The sequence below is a fragment of the Meles meles genome, chromosome 7 (genome assembly GCF_922984935.1).
Source record: "Meles meles chromosome 7, mMelMel3.1 paternal haplotype, whole genome shotgun sequence".
In the NCBI taxonomy this organism is placed as follows: domain Eukaryota; kingdom Metazoa; phylum Chordata; class Mammalia; order Carnivora; family Mustelidae; genus Meles; species Meles meles.
Window position 1 is genome coordinate 108099746 of NC_060072.1, and position 20079 is coordinate 108119824.

Consider the following 20079-nt stretch of genomic DNA (forward strand, 5'->3'; position numbering starts at 1 on the left):
CATGTTCTTCCTTGACCACTCAGATGCAGCCTTCTCAAGGCCAAGGTCAGGGTGGACAAGGCACATACTTATTTGACAGGGCCTCTGAGGAGTCTTTAACAGAACGATCAGCTAGGATGCCCCCACCTCCTTCCACCTGCAGTATCCATGTGCTGCTCATGCATTTGTCTAAAGCACAGCCAGGCACTGTTCTAGGCTCTGGGAATGATAGCAGCAGGTAAGAGACAAGGTTCCAGTCCTTGTGGAGTTTACCTTCATCCCTCTGTTCAAGCCCTGAAGACCTGGCATAGTCCTTATAGACCTGCTTACCACACTGTAACACCGCTGTGAAGGACACAGTTGCCAGCCCAGCTCCCTGCCTCTGGGTCTCCTGAGAAGTGACCCTGTGCCTTTGTCACACTGTGTAACAGGCACCTGGCATGGGGCCCCGTGGAACTAGTGCTCAACAGATGTGGGAGGCATGAATGGATACATTATCCTTGGGCAGGCAGAATCCTGGAGTTGTTCATTTCTTCATCCTTTTGGCCCTAAGATCTGTGATTCCTCCCACCAAAATCTGTTTCTCTTGGGAGTTTGGATTGGCTGGGCCACTCCTTTCTTCTGTGAATCCACATCCTTCTCATTTCCAGGAAAAAGCAGGAACAAGAGTGGAAACCAGATTCAAAGGTTTCTCTGAAATTTGCTTCATACAAATTATTTCTCAAAATGATGGTGCTTGAGGAACTTACAGTAGAGAAAATGGAAGTTTTGACATGTAGCGAATGGCTCCAGGCCAAGCTAACAAAGGAGACAAATGGGATGGGTAATCAGGAAGCAATAGGACATGTTTTTGGTTTTGGGTTTTTTTTGGTGTTGTTTTTTTTTTTTTTTTTTGACAATGCAGCCCATTTATCTTCCTCACAGAAATTAAGCCCCAGGAGTGACACTGGGGATTAGCTATCTGCTGATTTTCAAACTTTCTTCCTGGGAACCCTGGGAACATAGGGACTCCCCCCAGGAAGTGGGGAGGGCTCATCCCCCAGATCACTGAGAGCCCTTTCTGCTTCATTCAGTTTTCTCAACTGGAAGTTCAGGCCCAATTTTGTTAGACAAGAGGGTTTCCCTGTGAAAAATTACTGATCTAAAACAGCCATCTCATTCTCAAAGGAAGACATCAAGGCCGTGACCTCTGTACCACCCATTCTCTTCCCAGCTATGTACATTTCTTTTTTTTTTTTAAGATTTTTTTTTTAATTTATTTGACAGACAGAGATCTTAAGTAGGCAGAGACGCAGGCAGAGAGAGAGGAGGAAGCAGGCTCCCTGCTGAGCAGAGAGCCCGATGCAGGGCTCGATCCCAGGACCCTGCAATCATGACCTGAGCTGAAGGCAGAGGCTTTAACCCACTGAGCTGCCCAGGTACCCCAGCCAGCTATGTACATTTCATTGTCCCCAGATAGCAACATCTTGAGACAGACAGGAGCAGATAGAGGCAGTTTAAGTAGCCTGGGATGAATAGGGATGGAGAGAGGAGGCAAACTTAGAACCGTGCTCTTCGCCCTCAGGGGTTGTCGCTTCTGAGGCCCTGGTTTTGCACCCAGATCCCAGGATCTAGCTGGAGAGGTGGAATATCAGGTTAAATTTGGCGGCATTGAGGCCAAGAAATCACAGAGGGCTTGCAGCTTGTCATTCTCCCGAAAACCGGGCCAAGCCCCGGATGTCTGGCGTGTTCCCAAGTGGGGTAGGACTGAAAAGTACTGTCAACACGTACCCCGCAAGAGACCTCAGGGAAACCCTAGTGCCTTGATGGCCCCCTGGGGAAGCCACACAGAAAGGCACTTAACCCAGAATTCTCCAGGCGAGGGCGGGACTTTTCTGTATTATTTGGAGCTTGAATGTTCCTTCTCAGGAGTATCAGCAGAAGGTTCGGGTAAACTCTAAATGGGGATGTCAAACCCGGACGGTCAGGATCACCTGGGGTGCTTTCAGACGAAACAGAGGCCAGTCCTTCTCTCCTAAATAGAATGATTCAAGGCCTGGAAATACATTGCAGGGGGAGGAAAAAAAAAAAAAAAAAGAAAAAGAAAAAAGCAGCAGTCCCCTGGGTGATTTGGCTTCTCAGCTGCCATGACTCCAAGCCTGAAAAGTGCTTCTCGAAGTTTAATATGCACAGGAATCTCCTGGGCACCTCGCTAAAATACAGAATCTGACTCTGTAGGGTCAAAACCTTAGGTAGGCCCCGAGGTTCTAACAAGTTCTCAGGGAGGCCTGCGCAGCCAGGCCGGGTACCACCCTTGGAGAAGCGAGGCTCTGAATCACTTGCAGAGATGTCTGTGTGCCTTCCCCCACGACTCTGCCGCGCGTCCCCCACCTGGTCTGGCATGGGTGAGGTGCTGGGGGGACCTGGTGCGGGGACCCAGCCCAGTGGCCCAGGGATTGGAGACAAGTGTGGGGGGGGGGTGGGGGGCGGTTGTGTGAACACGTGAACAAGTGTCAGATGGTGGAGTGTGTGTCGAAGGTGCAGAACAGTGGGATCGTGAATGCAATTATTCTCGAGATTCTTGAAAAGCTGAAGTCATTCTGCCTTGGCAACCAGCAATCAGGGGTGTCAGGTGACAGATTAAAACCTGACACCTAATTTGATCAGAGGGAACTGAAAATAATAAGTACTTGGTATTTGCGGAGCACCTTGTTTTTTCATAGAACTCCAAGCACTTTGCAAACTCCCTCGCCCGGAGAAGGGGGGGGTGGAGGGGGAGCTTTAATAACAGGCTTCAGAACCTGAAGCCTTATTATTAAGTGAATGCTGGCCAGCTGTTCGCAGCGCCCCTTCCTCCCGCAACCTGAAAAGCAGTATAAGAAGAAAGGGCTTAAATTGCCACAGATTATATGTGCCGAAGACTCACTCTTGGAAGAGGTTGTGCGGAGTGGGAACAGATGCTTGCGGTGGGGGTTTGGGGCGCTATGGTCCCTGAAAAGGAAGTTCTTACCATCCCAGCTCCCACGAAACTGGCCAGTTGCCCATGACAGATTGGACCGGAGGCTCTGAAAGTTTCCTCCTGACCCCCACATTCTTACAGCGTATGGCCTTTGGTCGTCTGGGGGAGGGGGTCAGGATGGAGGAGGAGCGGGCACAGATGAGAGGACCCTAGAAGATCCTTCCAGTCCCTACAGAACCCATATCCTTTGGTGCGAGAGAGAACTGACTAAGGCTTGTGCTGCTTTATGAGGTGGGAGAGCTCCTCCTCCCCGTCTCCACTGTGGCTGGTCCCCTGCCCCACCCACCCTCGTTTCTCCTCCCCTTACACAGCCCTACCTTGCCCCCAGGCCTTCTATGGGTTTACATTCTCTATATACCTTATAGCAAATCAAAACAGGTAGCCATTCCAGCCACCTGGGTATCCCCAGCCCTCTCCTACCTCCTTCTCATCTCTGCTGGGGAGGACTGGTTTAATCTAGAGAAGAAACAGGTGGCATTCTCAGTGTCCCGTGTTTAGACCATGGGACCAACTGGACATCTGGAGACTTTGGGGCCTGTATCAGGGAAAATCAGATTTGGCACAAGCCTGAACGGGCTGGTATTTTCCTCAAACCCAGTTTGTGGGTCCCCAATGTCTGCAGTCCGGGCATGTTGAACTTCTTGTTTCAATCTTTTGTCACTCCGGTGGCCCTGTATTGTTAGGCCTGTAAGTCAAGGAAGTGGAAAATGACAGAAGTCATTAAGCCAACAGGAGCTGCATCTCCGAACTAGAAAAAAAAAAAAAAAATTGGAGATTAATTTAATGCAGCCTCTTGTTTTATAGATGAAAAGTCCTGCGATCCAGAGAGAGGAAGTGACTTCTCCAAAAGTACCCCCAGCTTGCCAGACGCCCAGCCAGAGCTAGAATCTAGGGCCCTGCCGCTTCATTATGCTGCATTATGCGTTATGTGACAAGAGTGTCACATGGTCTGTGGTTGAAATCTGCTTCTAAAAAATAGGTGTTCATTTCTCTTTTCTGTCCTTCCCACTTCGCCTCAAAGCACAATGGTCCGTTACAGCTCAAAGGGGCCAGGCCCCCTCTCCTCTCCCTTCATGGACCACGAGCTCATTCTCGAATGAGAGTCTCTGTCATTGGTGGCCATGTTCAGCACAGAGCAAAAAATAGCAGTTTGATTTTTTACCCCATGTTCCAAGTTGAGCTTGAAGTGCTGGCAGTTTAAAACGACTACACAAATAAATCTTGTTTTGACTCATAGTCCAGGGGGTGGATAAATATGGAAACCCCCAAGATATAATTTTGCAGTCATTTTTTTCTTAGCATAACTACATGCTTTAATGTGCTGAGAAATTTTTTTGTTCTGGCTCCAGGGAACTAGCAGCACTATCCTGGCTAAGTGCTTTTTCTTGCCTCCCAGCAAATGGATATTAACACACGCGCGCACACATGCGCGCACACACAGACTCACACTACAGCCAAGCAAACCCAACAGCTGCACGTTCTGAGCCGAATGCCAGTCCTCTGCTCCAAGCTGACAGCTCATGTTATTTAAAGTCAGAGGTGGGTAATCTTGTGAATTTCAACACGTCTGTCTTCCAACAAGCTCAAGTTCAAAGAAAGGCAACTAAAACGGTTGGAGGTATGGAGAGGCTTCTGTGCCGGGTGTCAGCGATAGGAACCCGCTGCATAGGTCCATCTCATACATAGCTCACTGAATAGAGTCTTTGAAAAGGGGTGCCCTCCCCCCACAGAGGTCGTGTGCCCGGCTAAATAGCTTCGATTCCTTCCCTCTGCCCTGCCATGCCTACGGCATCTATAGAAATATCACCAGAGGTGGGATGGACCTTCTACAGGTTTGCCAAAGGGGGTGGGCTTTGGACTTTAGACTTTGAACAGGAAGCGTTGCTTCATCTGGTGAGTCAGATCGAGCCTCTTTGTGCCAAGCGGTGCATAGGCCGAACAGCTAGGGGGGTACGTGAAAAGCGTAAGGTTTGGGCAGAGAGCTGAAGACTTGAGGTTCAAGTCAGAGAGGCCCTCGAGACATCTATCCCAGCCCCAGTCCTCCCCATGGCCTTGTGTCAAAGCCTGTTGTTGGGCCCTGGTGATGAAGACTGACCCCCAGGATGGATAGCACTCTCTGGCCTTGTGAGTGCGCTTACTTATTTTTGCCATCTCTTTCGAGATACGCCTAATTCTTCATCAGTGGTGGGCCAGGGCCTGTGGAGGGGGAAGCCGGTTGTCCACAGTATTTGCATTAGAGAGGAACAATGCGGAAAAACAGAAGCCACAACTCTAGCTGGGGGGTGGGGGTGGGGTGGGGAGGGAGGTAGCTTTTTTCCACTCCTTCTAAGATGTTTTATTTTTATATCCAGGCATTGCTTTAAAAAAGAAGACTGCCCCCCACTTTCCCTCAGAGGCACCCCGGTGTTTGTGGTGCTCAGGGCTCAGATGCCAGGCTTGTCATTCTTCCCTATCTGACCCCAGGTGGCCATTCAGCACCCACCACCCCCTTGGCCAGCAAGGAGACTGAAACCATCACTCATTCCAAAATACCTGTATCCGGGTTCGAATTCTGCCTGGGGATTTCAAGTCCGATGCTCATATTTTCGGAGTTTCCATGTCAAGAAATCCCACAAGCCTTAGTCATCCCTCACACATAAATCTACAAATAACTTCATGTGCTCTACAACAGCAAGCCTTTTGGCCCATTTCCCCGCTTCCTCCTCTTTTTTTCCTTTTCTCTGAAAAAGTCCTCGCACAAGTTTCTGCGGCACCACACAGTCCGAAATGGGGGTATTCCCATTCCCAAACACTCTGGTAATAGGGAGCCACAGCAGGTCTCCATGCCGGAAGTCGTTTCTCATTTGCAGATACTTAGAACAGAGTGCGGTCCACTTAGCACCTCAAGTACAGTGTACGTAATCCGATCTATTTCTGATGGGTCGGAAGACGCATTCCAAATCAGGCAGCGCCTTTGAGCCATCATTACCCACACGAGTTACCATCGGACTATGGGTAAATGGAGATACCACTTTGAGAGAGTTCTAGTTAATAAGACACTAAATAGCAGAGAGTTCCCTGGAAATCAGAATTTAGAGAAAACCATTGGAGAATCGTGGACCCATATGCTATAGGGTCCTCATAACTCAGGACTTTGCTATTGTTCTTTCGGATTCTCTGAGCCTTAACATTCTCATGGAGGAAATGAGAATTTTTTTTTTCACTATGGAACTGCAGTAAAAATGAACATGTACATTGAGGTGCCGTGGAAGCTTAATGTCGAATCTAATTGCATTCAAACTTAAAACACGCGCCCCTGTCGGATGAACGTGGGACATTTATTTGAAGTGGTGCGATCTAGTGGTTAAACTCTTGGCAAAGCTGTAAGCAGTTGTCAGCTTCTGTCATCCCCCAACCCTCTCTATTCAGTAAAACATTTTAGCTACAATGAATAACTATTGGTTACCAAATTATTATTAAAAGCCCCTAATTAAATATCTCGCTAAGTAAAAATAACAACCTGCTTACATGTGAATATTACCATATTAACTCACTTAATAGCTGTGCGCCATGGGCCCTTTGTTTGCCTCCTGAGAGGCACGTGAAGTACACACATTTCACGAGGGAGGACACCCCAGGATGCAGAGACTCCGGGGTGCAGGCCCCTGACTGGTGTGCCACGGTCACCGGGGGAGTAAAGAAAGTTGACCCTGTGAATACACCTGTTACTTGTGGCCCCAGAAGTGGAGTTTCTAGGGCACTGAGCTCTTCCCCCACGGTTTTCTGTCCAAGCCAGAGCACCCAGCAACAGGGGTCCGTACTGCCCCGCATGGTCACCTCAGATTCCATACACAACAACCGTAGACTGGGTGCTGAGGACCCAGAACCATGAATCATAATTGGACCCAACGCTCAGGGAGCTTATGTGCCCAGTATAAGGCTGCTGGAGGAGCCACGTGTTATCAAAGCACCCCCGAGAACTACTCTGAACCACATTGTCTTAATTCCTTTGCTTCATTCTGGTTCATTTTGACTATGTCTGGTCACTTAGGAATGTTTTCAGGGATGCTATCAGCCCTGGAAAGGGACACATAGTTCACCGGTGTCTGCTATCCCCTCATCCTGTTACCCACAGCACACCTGGGGAGCCTGCATGTCCCATCCAGCGGTGATGAGTGGGGAAGGAGGGAGGGTGTCACTATACAGCCCAGTCTGGGGGGCACCGGGAGGCAGACTTGAGGCACCTTGCGGAAGCTTTGTAAACTGAGGCTATCAGAGAAGGTGACGCTCCCTTTCAGCTTTTGGGATGACTCTATTCTTGCCTGGTCTGTTGGGGCAGCAGGGGATTCTCAAGCCAGTTTGTATCTTTCCCGCCAGCATTTTAAGCCTGCCCTTCTGGGGTTTCCTTATGGATGCTTCTCTCATTTGGGGGATTATCTGTTCTGCAGGAAGCTGTGGGAGTCTATATTCCTATTCTTCTGCTGGGCAATAAAATTGACAATGAGAAAGAGCGGGAAGTTCCACAAGGCCTCGGAGAGCAGCTTGCCAAGGTAAAGAGCAAACATTTCTGTCTCTCTGGACAGGGTGGGACCCTGAGGGCAGTCAGGCCTGTCCCCAAGAGCCTGGGAAGGAACTTTTTCTGGAAACCCCCTGGGAAGGAAGCAAGTGGGCAGGGTTGGTGTCCTGGCGTCATGGGAATGGCCCATCTCCCGCATACGTGGTACTTTCTATAGAAAGCCACGCACTGCAAGATAGAGTTGGCCAGGGATGACTAGGGTAGGGGAGTTTTCCCAGACTCTCTTCCTTGGGACTCAAAATGATAAATTGTTAGATAGTAATAGGTTACTTACTTAAATCCCCTATCTGATACTCAAATCCATTCTTCTGCATTTCCGCTTGATCACCTCCAGGGATGAAACACTCACTATCTGTAAGACAGCTTATTCTTCTTTGAACAGCTCTGTTAGAGAGCTTATCCATTCTATCAAGATTGAGCCCCGAGCTGTGAACTTGAGATAAACTCAGGGCATGCACTCAAAAACACAGCATTAAAATAAGCATCAGCCCTCTTGCCCGAGCTGGGGACCTATAAGGCTCGATGGAAATCAGGCAGCAAACAGTGCTCGTTCCTTAGCTGTCTCTCCTGCCTCCGAGTGGTTTTCAGGAAACTCTATGGGGAAATGGGGGTGCTTTCCAGGCCCAGGACTCCATACTTTTTAGTGTGCTTGCTCTAAACAGGGACTCGCGGCCCCTGAGGCTGGGCAAATGGGCACAGAGGCTAAGGGTCAAGGAAAAAAGGAGGAAGAAGTGTGACGAGGTAGCTAGCTGCCTGTCTGCCCTCCCTGACCCCCAGTACTGAAATTCGAAAGAACTCTGACCACAGATTGTTCGTGTCTCATCTGGCAGAAAACTCTGACCAGAACTGATGGGGAACTGGTCTTCATTTACCTTGCTTGAATGAATTTTCAAATGTTTCACCAAAGAAGTATTAATATGTTTGACTATAGGGTGCTGTCCCATTCCCACGGAGGGTGACACAGTGTAGACACTTGCTGTGTCTCCGAGACTCAGAATCTCTGCATCCCAAAATACATCTGGATCCAAGGATTTTGATTAATGAACCGCAGGCTTCTGTTTTTATCACCCCATTTTTTTTTTCCTTTTGTCTCTTTTTGGTCAGTCGAAAGCAATGAAACAAACAAAAACAAGGCTCTGAGACACTAGTATTGATCCAGTTTCTCACGGGGGTCCTCACTGGTGGAGTCGGGAAGCCAGCTGGAAGGCAAATCTCGTCTTCGAATTCTAGATCCTGTGAACTCTCCCTCCCCCGACCATGGAGGCTTTATTCTTCCCAAGACTGTCCCAGAGTCCGGCTCCAACAGTGGTGCGGACGGGGGCTGGTGAAGAGAACCAAGGACGGAGCAGGGGCCCCTGGGGCAGCGAGTCAGGAAAGCTGAGCTGGGAGCCAGTGTCCGCAGAGTTCCTGATCTGCAAACCTCAACAGACGTGTCCTCCCTCAGTTGCCTGCATCCCCACAGGGCAGCTGCCGTTAGCACCGTCCCGACCGAGGAGGCAGGAAATCTACTAACAGGATTGATAAATGGGCATAATGATGAGCCTTGGCCAAGAGCCCCCACCGTGCAGGCAGGACGGCCTCTGCCTACTGAGCTGATGGACAGTTGTCCTGTGGCACCAACGCTGGCAGCCTAGGCAGCTGGAATATTAATGAGCTGGTGTGAAGGAGATTTTCTACTGGAGTGCCTTAGGGACACCTGCCCCAGGGCCGGCGTCCTGCGAAAAGCCCGCCATTAGCTATATAAGTCACTGAATGAACAGACCCTGTCAGTTTGCACTGTGCCCTTGGCTTCCCTGCCTGTGCGGTGGGAAGAACGTGGCGCATCCCAGCCTTTGTATCTTTGCCTGCACCACAGGCTGGTGTGAAAAGGAAACAAGCAGGTACATACCTGAGAGCAATTATGGGAACGTGTAAAGCACTAAGGTGGCACACTGTTTTGTGTCTTACAATTGTTATAGCTCACCTGGGAGATGGTTACAGAACTTGCCTTAGACAGGGAGCTCAAGGCAACGAGGGAAATCAACCTTCTTATACAGAGTGGGGAGGGGGAGAGGAAGGAAGAGGGTCTTCGTGGGGAAGTAAGGGATGCCCAGAGATGCAGACAGGCTGTTTTCCCCTCTCCCATGGTTCTGTCCAGCTCCCCCAGCACTCTCTTTCTGTCCCCTCTGCTTTATGATTCCAGGAGAACAATCTGATCTTCTATGAATGCAGTGCCTATTCCGGTCACAACACCAAAGAGTCCCTGCTCCATCTAGCCAGGTACAGAGGTGCATCCCCGAAGATGTAGTCTGGTGGGAAACACCTGCGTTCACCTCTGTGCAGATCCTATGCCCTCTGTCTGCTGGAGCCTTCTGGGTAAAGGGGCTGGAGGCCTAGGCCTTTGTGTGGGGTTCAGGGACAGCCCTCTGAAATACAATAGGGACAAAAGGGAAACCTTCCCTGCCTCTCACCCTCACTGCCCTCTTCTTCTGCAGCTTAAAATGTGCCTTTTCCCCCAGAGATCTTCTTTTTAAATGCAAATGCTTCTGGGAAAGGTCATATCACAGGTCCCTGAACACTGGCCAGTATCTTAGCAGGGAATCATTGGCATCCAGCTGGCAACAACAACAGTTACAATATAGGCTCTAGGGGAGGGTGCGGAGAAGCCACGGAGGGAGGCACTGTTTGGGAGGGACTAGAGGCACCAAAGGGACAGTGCTTAAAGGGTTAGTTCCACCAAAAGACTGTTTTCATAAGCCTCTCCCTACACCAAAATTTTAAAAACCCCAAAACCATAGAATATTCCCAATACTTGGATATTCATTCATTTATTCATTTATTTATAGGCATTCATTTCATCCACCCACCCACCCGTCCACCCATCCACCCACCCATCCACTCACCTACCCGTCTATCCAGAACCACTTTACCTATGCATTGAAGAGGTTGTGGAGTCATGGAAGACCATGTAGGCTTTTCTCAGACACTGATTTCTAGGCCAAGTCAATCTACCTCTCTGAGCTTTGCCCCTAACATAGGAACATCCATCAGAGCATCCCTGCTGACTCAGGTTGTTGTAAATATCCAGAGAGATGCTAAAGGTGAAAACACACTGAGGCTATAAAGCAGGGATAAGATCCTTAGCACTATTTTTAATCCTTAACCTCCTACATTTAATCTGGAACCGTAGTGACATGGGACAGACCTCCTATAGGATTAATAATGCAAAAGTATACTTTTTGAGTCTCTACTGTGTGCCAGGTACTAGTTAGGCTACAGAGACACAGAGACAAAACATACAGTCCTGGCTTCAAGCAGCTTTCTCTCCTGAGGGAGCCACCCGGGGAGGCAGCACCTTCTGACGCAGGGTGATGGGGTTATAACAGAGGAATGGCTAGAATGCTGTCAGGGACACTTCCACCACCTGGAGAATCAGGGGAGGCTTCTTGGAAGAGGTATCATGAAAGATCCATACTGCCTAAACGTTGTCTTCACAAATTATGGTTACATGCCTGTACTTCCCAGAGGGAGACTTTGAACTCTCTGATGCTCTGGTGAGGCTGAGTTCCTTCCTTATCATCCAGATGGCCTGTGACCCCAGGACCTAGTGCTCTCCACTACTGATGCTATACCTTCCCCTCTCCCAGGGTCCTCAAGAAACAAGAAGATACGGCCAGGGAGGACACAATACAGGTTGACCGCCCTGCCAAAAAGAAATCTTGCTGTGGCTGATAAGAGTCCTCCCAGCCCTGTTCCATGTGGATATGAGGTCACAGGACTTACCCTGATTCCTGCACCTGGGCTCCTGCTTGGATGCTGCCGCCACAGCCGGCCTAAGCCCTTGTTTCTGTCAGGGACTTGCCTCCACCCACAGGAAGGAAAGCACATCCAGCCAGGAAAGCTGCTCCTGGAGCGTTTTGGAGTCTTCTTTATCTTCTCTCTCCAGACCCAGGTGCCCATTTCCCACCCCTTCCCCCAGCTTAGTTTTGTGGGGAATAGAAACAGATGGGCTTTTCCAGAAAAATCACCACATGCCTTCCCCACCTCCCTTCTGCTCCCCTTGCCCTTAGGAAATGCAGCACCATGGTTGCCATGGCAACCAGGAAGGGCCGACTTGCTGCTTCCTGTAGGCCAAAGACACAGGGCCAGGGCAGTGGGTCTTCCTTTGGCTCCTGTTCTCTGGATATCAATGGGATGCTCTCGGCATATGCTTCATAGACCTCGAGATGCCCACGTGGTATTGAGAAAAGCAAGCCAGGGCATCCACATTCTATTGCACACCCCACCCACAGGGGTCCTGCTCCTTGTCGGGCTGCAGAACCCCGTGTCTCAGCAGCTGCCATGCCTCCTGTATTTGTCCCCTCGCAGTCTCTGGAACATGCCTTATGAGAAACCCACACCCTTTCCTCTCAACCCCCCACCCACAGCCCTGATTCCAAGGTGGACCATGGATGATAAATGTGTGCCTGGGGTGAGTGAGTGGGCTTAGTTCCTACTTAACTTTGACTAAGAGATGAGAAGAAAACGAGGGGAAAAACCCATCTGCTGCTAACAGAGCGACCATTTCTGGTGTATAAATAAGGTATATATAGCTCTGTAAAAGCCATTTTCCAATGTTTCTCAAAATAGCTCTTCGAAAAATTGTACATGATGATTAATGGGGTAGATTGACATGCAGGCAGTGAGGCCCAGCACTGGGTCCATAGTTACCTACTTCATTTTATTTTATTTTCAGAAGACTATATTTAAAAAAAAAGAAAGTGTGGCCATGTTGTTGACATATAGCTGGTGTTTCAGAAGTGAGCAGAGTGTAGCTGCAGACTTCAACATTCCTGGGACCTCACCAGTTCAAGGCACTTGCATTATGGGGCATGATCTGGGCCTGTGTGTGGTCCCTTCATCTGGGTGGTGGTGATTTCCCAGCCCCAGGTGGGCTCCAGCACCCCTGGCTGGCCATCAGCGTTGGCGAGGGGAGGGCATTCTTGCCCTGGGTGGGAGCCTGGATGAAAAGATCATAAAGATCACCACCCTCTACCACTCAAGGGCTGCAGACCCAGTGAGTGGTTTCCATACCCAAGTGGCACAACATAGGAAGGGAGAGGAGCACAAAGTGTCCACAGGCTTCCAAGAAGATTCAAGACAACAGCACACAGTCAGCTTGGCAGTAGAGTGTCTGCTGGTCAGAGTTCCTGAAGGTGTTCCCTGTAGCCTCCTCCCCAGACTCCTAGAAGTGTCAGAGTTCCATGGGTCACCAGGCAAGCGCCTACCTCCTTTTCTCAGCCCTTTCTCTCCCTCGTTTGGTGCTTGGAGGCACCAGGGAGCCCATGGATGGTACAGCACAAAAGCCAGCACTGAGCCCCAGGAGGTACCCTGTGATCTTGGGGAAGTCAACTCCCTGTCTGAGCTACCATCTCATCAGTAAAATGAAAGTTGGGCTCTTTGATGCTTCTGGTTCTTCTCGCTCAGGGTCCTTATGATGATAACTTTATTTTCTAACTTAGGCTGGCCTTGCCTTTAGTCCAAATTTGAAGGGAACTCACAGGAAACTCCTTTCTCTAAGAGAGGACCATGGCAATTGTCTCATTTGTGGGATGCAGGGGGTGATGGGTCACCCAGAAGTGGCCCTCCAGCATCTGTGTGGGTGTGTGTTGCTGTGTGAATATGTGTTGTTGCGTGGAAGGCACAGATAGAAGGTAGGGATCACCATAAAGAAAGTAAACTGAATCTCCTGCTTCTGAAAACAGAAAAGCAGAGATGGCGGTTGGAACTTATGGGGCAAGCTGGCTATACCTGGAGTTTCCCAAGCCCACAGATGCCTTTATACCCTATATCAAGTCCCTGGCTTGGGGCTACATTTTTCCATTTAGGAGAAGAGCATTCAGGATTTAGAGCAGGGTGGAGTGACCCTAGTGCCTGACCCTACAGCATGTAGGGTAGATTCCCACAAAACCTCAAAAGTCCAGGCAGAGAAGAGAGGGCAGCAAGGGTCTTTAGTCCCTGCTGCTTTCTTCTCTAACCCCACTTGAAACAAGTATGGAGGATGGAACTTCAGAGAGCCTCTGAGAAGTTTTGTGTCCCAAGGTCAGAGCCTCCCCTTCTCTCCGAATTCCCTTTAAGCTATCAAGGTGATCAAAGTCACCCTGGTGGCTGTGAGCCTGTCCCAGGGCCTGGCAGAGTGCTGTCAGAGAAACCTCTGACTTCAAACCATTTACATAGCTGTATTGACCTTGAAGTCACCTGGCCAGGGTTCCTGTTCATCTGTAGATCAGAGGTTTCAATGTCTACCTCACATGGACACTTTAAGTATTAAATGAGGCAATGAATGTGAAATACTTAGCACAGTGCCCAGTACACATAGGTGCTAACAGGTAGGGGCTACCTTTGTTGTCAACATCAAGTCACTGCCCAGACCACTAACGTTGCCCTAATTTCAGATTGAGAACCAGCTAACACTTACTAAGCCCTGGAAGTGAGGGTTCTCATAAACACTACCTTATTTGAGTACCCAATTGCTAAGCTCATTTCCTTGTCCTATGAGCTTGTTTCTGGCATTGCCTCTTGGCCCTGTTCTCCTTTGTTCCTGTGGGTTTCCTGGTTTTCCAGTCAGTACCATATCTTGCAGTGTATGTGGTCTGCTTCCGCATAATCCACATAATTCACTCTGCTCCCTGCCTGTGGTTCTCCAGGACACAGACAGCACCTAAGACCTGCTGTTAGGGTATTTACCTAACAATGACCTCTGCTTGCCACCATCGTTGGCCCCACATTTTCGTCCCTGTTCTGACTCCTTTCACTTCTTCTGTCATCTGCGGCTGCCCTCAGCCCTGTGCTGCCAAACCAGGGGCTTCAGCACCAAACCAAAACACTGGTTGTTTTTGTGGCATTTATTTTTAGATATATTTATTTATTTTAGAGCATGAGAGAGAAAGAGCAAGCGTGCACAGGGTGGAGGAGCAGAGGGAGAAGGAAAGGGAAACTCAAGCAGACTCCTTGATGAGCCATATGTGGGGCTCGATCTCACAACCTGAGATCATGACCCAAGCCAACACTGAGAATCAGAAGCTTTAACCGACTGAGCCACCCAGATGCCCTGCCCCAGTTGTTCTGCTACTTGTCTACCATTTATCTTGCTTGATGGTCTTTTGGGGGTCTTCTCTATTCCTCTGTGATATACTAGCTTTCTTCCACCTCTCTCCATCTGATACTCTTTGTCTTTCCTTAACACTTCTACCCAGTCTTGGACTCCACTCTTCCCTACTCTAACCCTTGAGCCCATTCAAGGTCACATCTGTACGTTCTATCAAAAATAGCTCAACCCTTTGTCTCTGTCACTAGCTGTCAATGCTCTAAAGGATTTTAAACCAATTTCAGCTAAAGTATTAATGCAAATTGTGGCTTAAGGGCTGTATGTATACTTTAAGAAAGAACTTTAAAGGAGGCAAAATTCTAGCTCAAGGGAATAAATCCTAGTGGTCATGGGGTTCAAGTATTTAGGACAGAGCTGCCTTCTCCTAAAGTGATTTCCTTCAAGGATTTTGGGGCTCTATTTCTGGGTTCATATATGTTTATAATTGTTATGTCTTCTTTATGAATTGACCCTTTATCATTATAAGGTGTCCTTCTTGCTTTGGGTAACAATTTCTGTCTTAAAGTCTATTTTGCCTGATATTAGTAGAGGCACTCCAGCTCTCTTTTGGTTGCTGTTGCTATAACCTTTTCCATTCTTGTACTTTCTCCCTATTTATGCTTTTGAATCTAAACTGAATCTCTTGTAGACCACATATAGTACGATTATGTCTTTTAATATATTCTTCCAATCTCTGCCTTTTCATTGGGAAGTTTACTGTTTACATTTAATATATTGGGTAAAGTAAGATTTATGTCTGCCATTGCTATATCTTTTCTATATTTCAGATGTCTTTTTGTTCTTCTGTTTCTCCATTACCGCCTTCTTTTTTTAGTTATTTTCTAGTATACTATTTTAATTATATTGTTGTTTCATTTAGTATTTTTTAAAATTTATTTTGTTGGTTGGTGCCCTGAAAATAACAATTAATATCTCAGTTTGTAACAATCTAGTTTGCATTAATACCCACTTAATTTCAATACCACACAAAACTTTGCTCCTGTATAGTTCCATTCCCATCTCCTGTATGTTGATATTGTCACAAATTACATCTTTATACATTTTCTTCCCACCAATATAGATTTATTTTTATTGCTTTTATGCAGTTCTCTTTTAAATCAGATTTAAAAAGAAGCTACAAAAAATACATTCATACTATTTTCTATATTTAATTATGTAATTACTTTTGCCAGTGCTTTTTATTTCTTCATGTTGATTCAAGTAACTATCTAGTGTCTATCACTTCACTAGTATTTCTTGTAGGGAAGATCTGCTAAAGACCACTGCTTTCAGTTTCGTTTAGATGAAAATGTCTTGATTTATCCTTCAGTTTTGAAAGATAGTTTTGTCAGATATTGAACTTTTGCCTGACGAAATTATTTCCTCCTTGCTACTTTGAATATACCATCTGCTGTTTCTGGCCCATGGTTTCTGATGAGAAAGTAGCTGTTAATCTTATTGAGGCTCTTTTGTATGTGATGAGTTGCTTCTGTCTTGCTGCTTTCAAAATTCTTTGTCTTTGTCTTTCAGCAGTTTGATTTTGATGTATCTAGCTGTAGATCTCTTAGAGTTTATACTACTTGGAGTTTGTTGAGCTTCTTGGATGCATAGATTAATGGCTTTCATCAAATTCAGGGAGGTTTTAGTCATTATTTCCTTAAATATTCTTTATATCCCTTTCTCCCTTTCCTTTCCTTCTAGAACTCCTGGGATTCATATGTTGATATGCTTGATGGTTTTCTGAGGTTTTGTTCATTTTTCTTCATTATTGTTTGTGTTCCCCAGACTGGATAATCTCAACAGCCCTATCTTCAAGTTCAGTGATTTTTTTCTTCTGCCTGCTCAAATATGCTATTGGGAACTTCTAGTGAAATTTTCATTTCCATTATTGTACTTTTCAACTCCAGAATTTCTGTTTGGTCCCTTTTATAATCTTCATATCTTTATTGATTCTCTGTATTTGGTGGAACATTGTTCTCAGACTTTCCATTAGGTCTTTGAACATATTTAACATAGCGTGTTTAAAGTTTCAAAGACCTCACATTGCTAGCCATCTCTACTGTGCACAAAACAAGTTCTGCTTGCCAGTTCTTGCTTCCTTCCTCACACTTCACACAACATTTCCAGGATTTGCCTCATGCCTTAGCCCCACTTCTAACCTCCTCCCTAAAGCCTTTCCTATCTTCTGGATTGGAGGAGGGATATGAAACTCAGAAATTTTTCAGGTCTGAGAACTGTCCCCTCCACCTTGAGCTTCTGGATATCCTGCTGCATGAGCTGCCCAAGAAAATATCTCTTTGAGGAAGTGAAAGAAGGCCAGAAATCCTCAGGCAGTATTCCCTTTCCTGCCAGGAAGCCAGACATTTCACAAAATTTCACTCAGAAGGGATAGATGGGAGAATACTACAGATCAGAAGTGTTTAGTTACTTCAAAATAATGAAATTACAGTATCCAAACATACAGAGACAAAGATTTAAGTAACTTCTTGCTGACTGGGCTTAAGAGCACTGTCACCTCTCCTCCCATTATCTGGGGAAAAAGAAATTGGCTACACAAATCCCAACCAAGTTCAGTCAAAATCTATAGGATTTTACCCTTTATTTGTTATTTCTTCCCTTCTTACCTTGGGGGTGTGTGTGTCAGAGTGAGGGGTAAGGATGATGATGGTTAACATGATGTAGGATCTTTCTAAACCTTCCCCACTTCCTACCTCCATTAATGTGCCTATTAATAAATATGTTAATTATAAACAGTAATAGTAACAAAGAACATCATAACTCCAACTTGCACACAATTCAGTGGAGCCAGTTTCAGTCAAGTGTCCTACTTAGGAAGAAACTTCCTGGAAGTGATGGGGGTTGAGAAACCATATGGTGCTTGGCTGAGGACCTGAACTCAATGTAGAAACTGAGAAGCACTTGTTCATTTATGCAGTTGTGTTCATTTATCATCCTGGGGCAGGACTGAGTCAAGTCCAAGAACAGATGCCTCTGTCAGGGCTGGAACTTCATCAACACTTTGGCTCTGATTCAGAAGTGGTACTTGCAGGCTCTCGACATACCACCAGTTCTCTCCACCCAGAAGATGAAACTCTCCACCCAGAAAATGAGGACACTTAGGGCCAGTGAGGCATGTGCCATCATAATGAATTATGACTGGATCCATCTGACCTATAAGAGTAAATACTAACCTGGGGCGCCTGGGTGGCTCAGTGGGCTAAAGCCTCTGCCTTTCGCTCAGGTCATGATCCCAGGGTCCTGGGATCGAGCCCCGCATCGGGCTCTCTGCTTGGCAGGGGGCCTGCTTCCTCCTCCTCTCTCTGTCTCTCTCTATGCCTGCCTCTCTCCCTACTTGTGATCTCTATCTGTCAAATAAATAAATAAAATTTTAAAAAAAAAGAGAGTAAATACTAACCATAAAAACTCTGCACTACTAAGCAAAAATGTCCAAAGAACATGGACAGAAGGAATGGGATTTTTTTTTTTTTTTACTTGAAATCGAAACATGTACAGCTCAAGGAGCCTCCTAATGAATTTGAGTAAGATGACTATGGAAGTAGAATTCATTGAGCATGTGCAGCACCAGGTCAAGGACAGAGTTTCAGGGTATATGATTTAACATCCTGTCTATAGGATCCCCAAGGCCATTCTGTAATGATGTTGTATTGTACTTATTTATACACAGTGCCCACAGGGCTGTAATGAGTGAAATGCACTGGACTGAACTCCCGAGGGCAGGAGCATTCATCTCTGCCTCATGCTTAGCACAGTGTCTGGCAAACAATGGTTGCCTTATAGAAGCAGTTGAGAACAGAGCATCATTTCTCAAGAACAAGGCCCACCACTTGGTGAGCCAATCCACTGGAGTCCCAGTTCCCAGAGGCTAGATGGCTGGGCTTCTGGGGCCTGGTAGAACCGTGGGGTTGCCTCACTGGTTCAAAATGAGCTGCTGCTTCTGGCTCTTAAAACAGAGTGCTGAGAAGCATTCCAGCTGCTGTGATTCAATTGCATTTCAGACAGTGTGATGCCCATCAAAGCGTTTCATCTCATCACCCCCAGCAGTCTCCCCAGCTGTTGCTAGTAACAATCCATTATCCTCAGGCGGCTCAACAACTCAATCTGACTTAGGCTCCATGCTTCTGTGCACAAAAGATGCTTCCCCACCTGGTTCTCTTCCTTCCTGGTATGGAACTGACCAACTTTACCCAGGCTATGCCTCTCCGAGAGGTTTTCTCTAATCCCTAACGATCTGCTCAGAATAAGAACATGAACACAGTTGTGTGACCTTAGGCAAAACCTGGAACTTCTTGGTGCTCTGAGCCCTAGCTTCCAAATCCATAAAATAGTGTTCTCTGCCCTACTGTCTGCTAGTGTGAAGGTCAAACAAGAACTCTGGGGAAGGATTAAGTCAACTGTAAAACCTGTAGACAAATGTCAGCTATTACATCATCTGTCTCCCTGTGCAAAAGACCAAAACAGAATAAGCAAGAAAGAAAGTTCCACTCTTCTTGGTAACCAGGAGAAGCTGCGGCCTCAGGGGAGAGCATCTCCCATTTCTCTGGGCTAGTAGAATAAGGAAAACTTGCATCCGTTCAGGCTACAGACTTCTGTCTAAGAACGCTTTGTATCTTTCCCTTCTGCCTTAAAATGGGACAGGAACCCAGCATCGAAGACTACAGGGTTCTCACCGGCATGGTTCTGGTCTCATTCATTTTTCTATTTACATCATAAATGCTAGGTGTGGGTTGGTTGCCCAGCCCAGACTTCAGAGAGTGCACTGCTAATTGACCCACCTTTACACATGTGGTTTATAGACTCTTTCATTTGGGATGATGAAAAGCTCTGGAGTTGGAGGGGAATGATGGTTCCATGCAATATTGTGACTGTACTCAATGTCACTGTATATTAGCAAGTGGTTAAAACTGCAAATTTTATGTTTTGTATATTTTACCATAATACGTTTTTTTTCAGAAAACACTTTCACAAACAATTGTTCCACGAATGAATATAGGATTCACTCTCTTCAATGCCCAAGTGTTTTTTCAGAAAACACTTTTATAAACAATTATGTTCCATGAATGAATATAGAACTGATTCTCTTCAATGCCCAACAATGAGGGTCTAAGACATTTCTCTCAGGTTTTATCAGAGATAAGGGAGCAAGAAAGGAAGACAAGCTTACTTATCACCCTTGATGCTTCAGTATACTCAAGGGGAAGAAATACCTAGAAACCCACAAGTATACAGTAACATTTCATAAAAATGCCATGACCACAATCCCCCAGGTCCCTTTCCCTTAAGGGTCTCCACCAGCCCCAGTCCACCCTGGATTCTGCTGACACTTCTGCCCCTGCTGACCCTTCTCTTTAGGAATTTGGCTCCATTCCTTGTAGATAAGCTCCTGGAGAAAGGACTTCCATATCTTCTGTGCCAACAAGACGG

The 20079-nt window shown here is 46.9% G+C and overlaps 1 protein-coding gene across 9 annotated transcripts in view; it reads left to right on the forward strand.

The window, feature by feature from the left end:
• CRACR2A (calcium release activated channel regulator 2A) overlaps positions 1-20079 on the forward strand; it is a 146961-nt gene that overhangs the window by 104101 nt on the left and 22781 nt on the right. For 4 of the 9 annotated variants that reach the window (XM_046011638.1, XM_046011637.1, XM_046011641.1 and 1 more), the window contains 3 exons: positions 7405-7506; positions 9715-9791; positions 11159-14271. The exons of 1 other annotated variant lie outside the window; for it this stretch is intronic. In XM_046011638.1, coding sequence (XP_045867594.1) covers positions 7405-7506; positions 9715-9791; positions 11159-11243 — 264 coding nt within the window. In that variant the 3' untranslated portion in view covers positions 11244-14271. Of the gene's footprint in view, positions 1-4326; positions 4517-7404; positions 7507-9714; positions 9792-11158; positions 14272-20079 lie in introns of those variants that run through there. 4 more of the 9 variants (XR_006819612.1, XR_006819613.1, XM_046011642.1 and 1 more) reach the window with 4 other exon arrangements.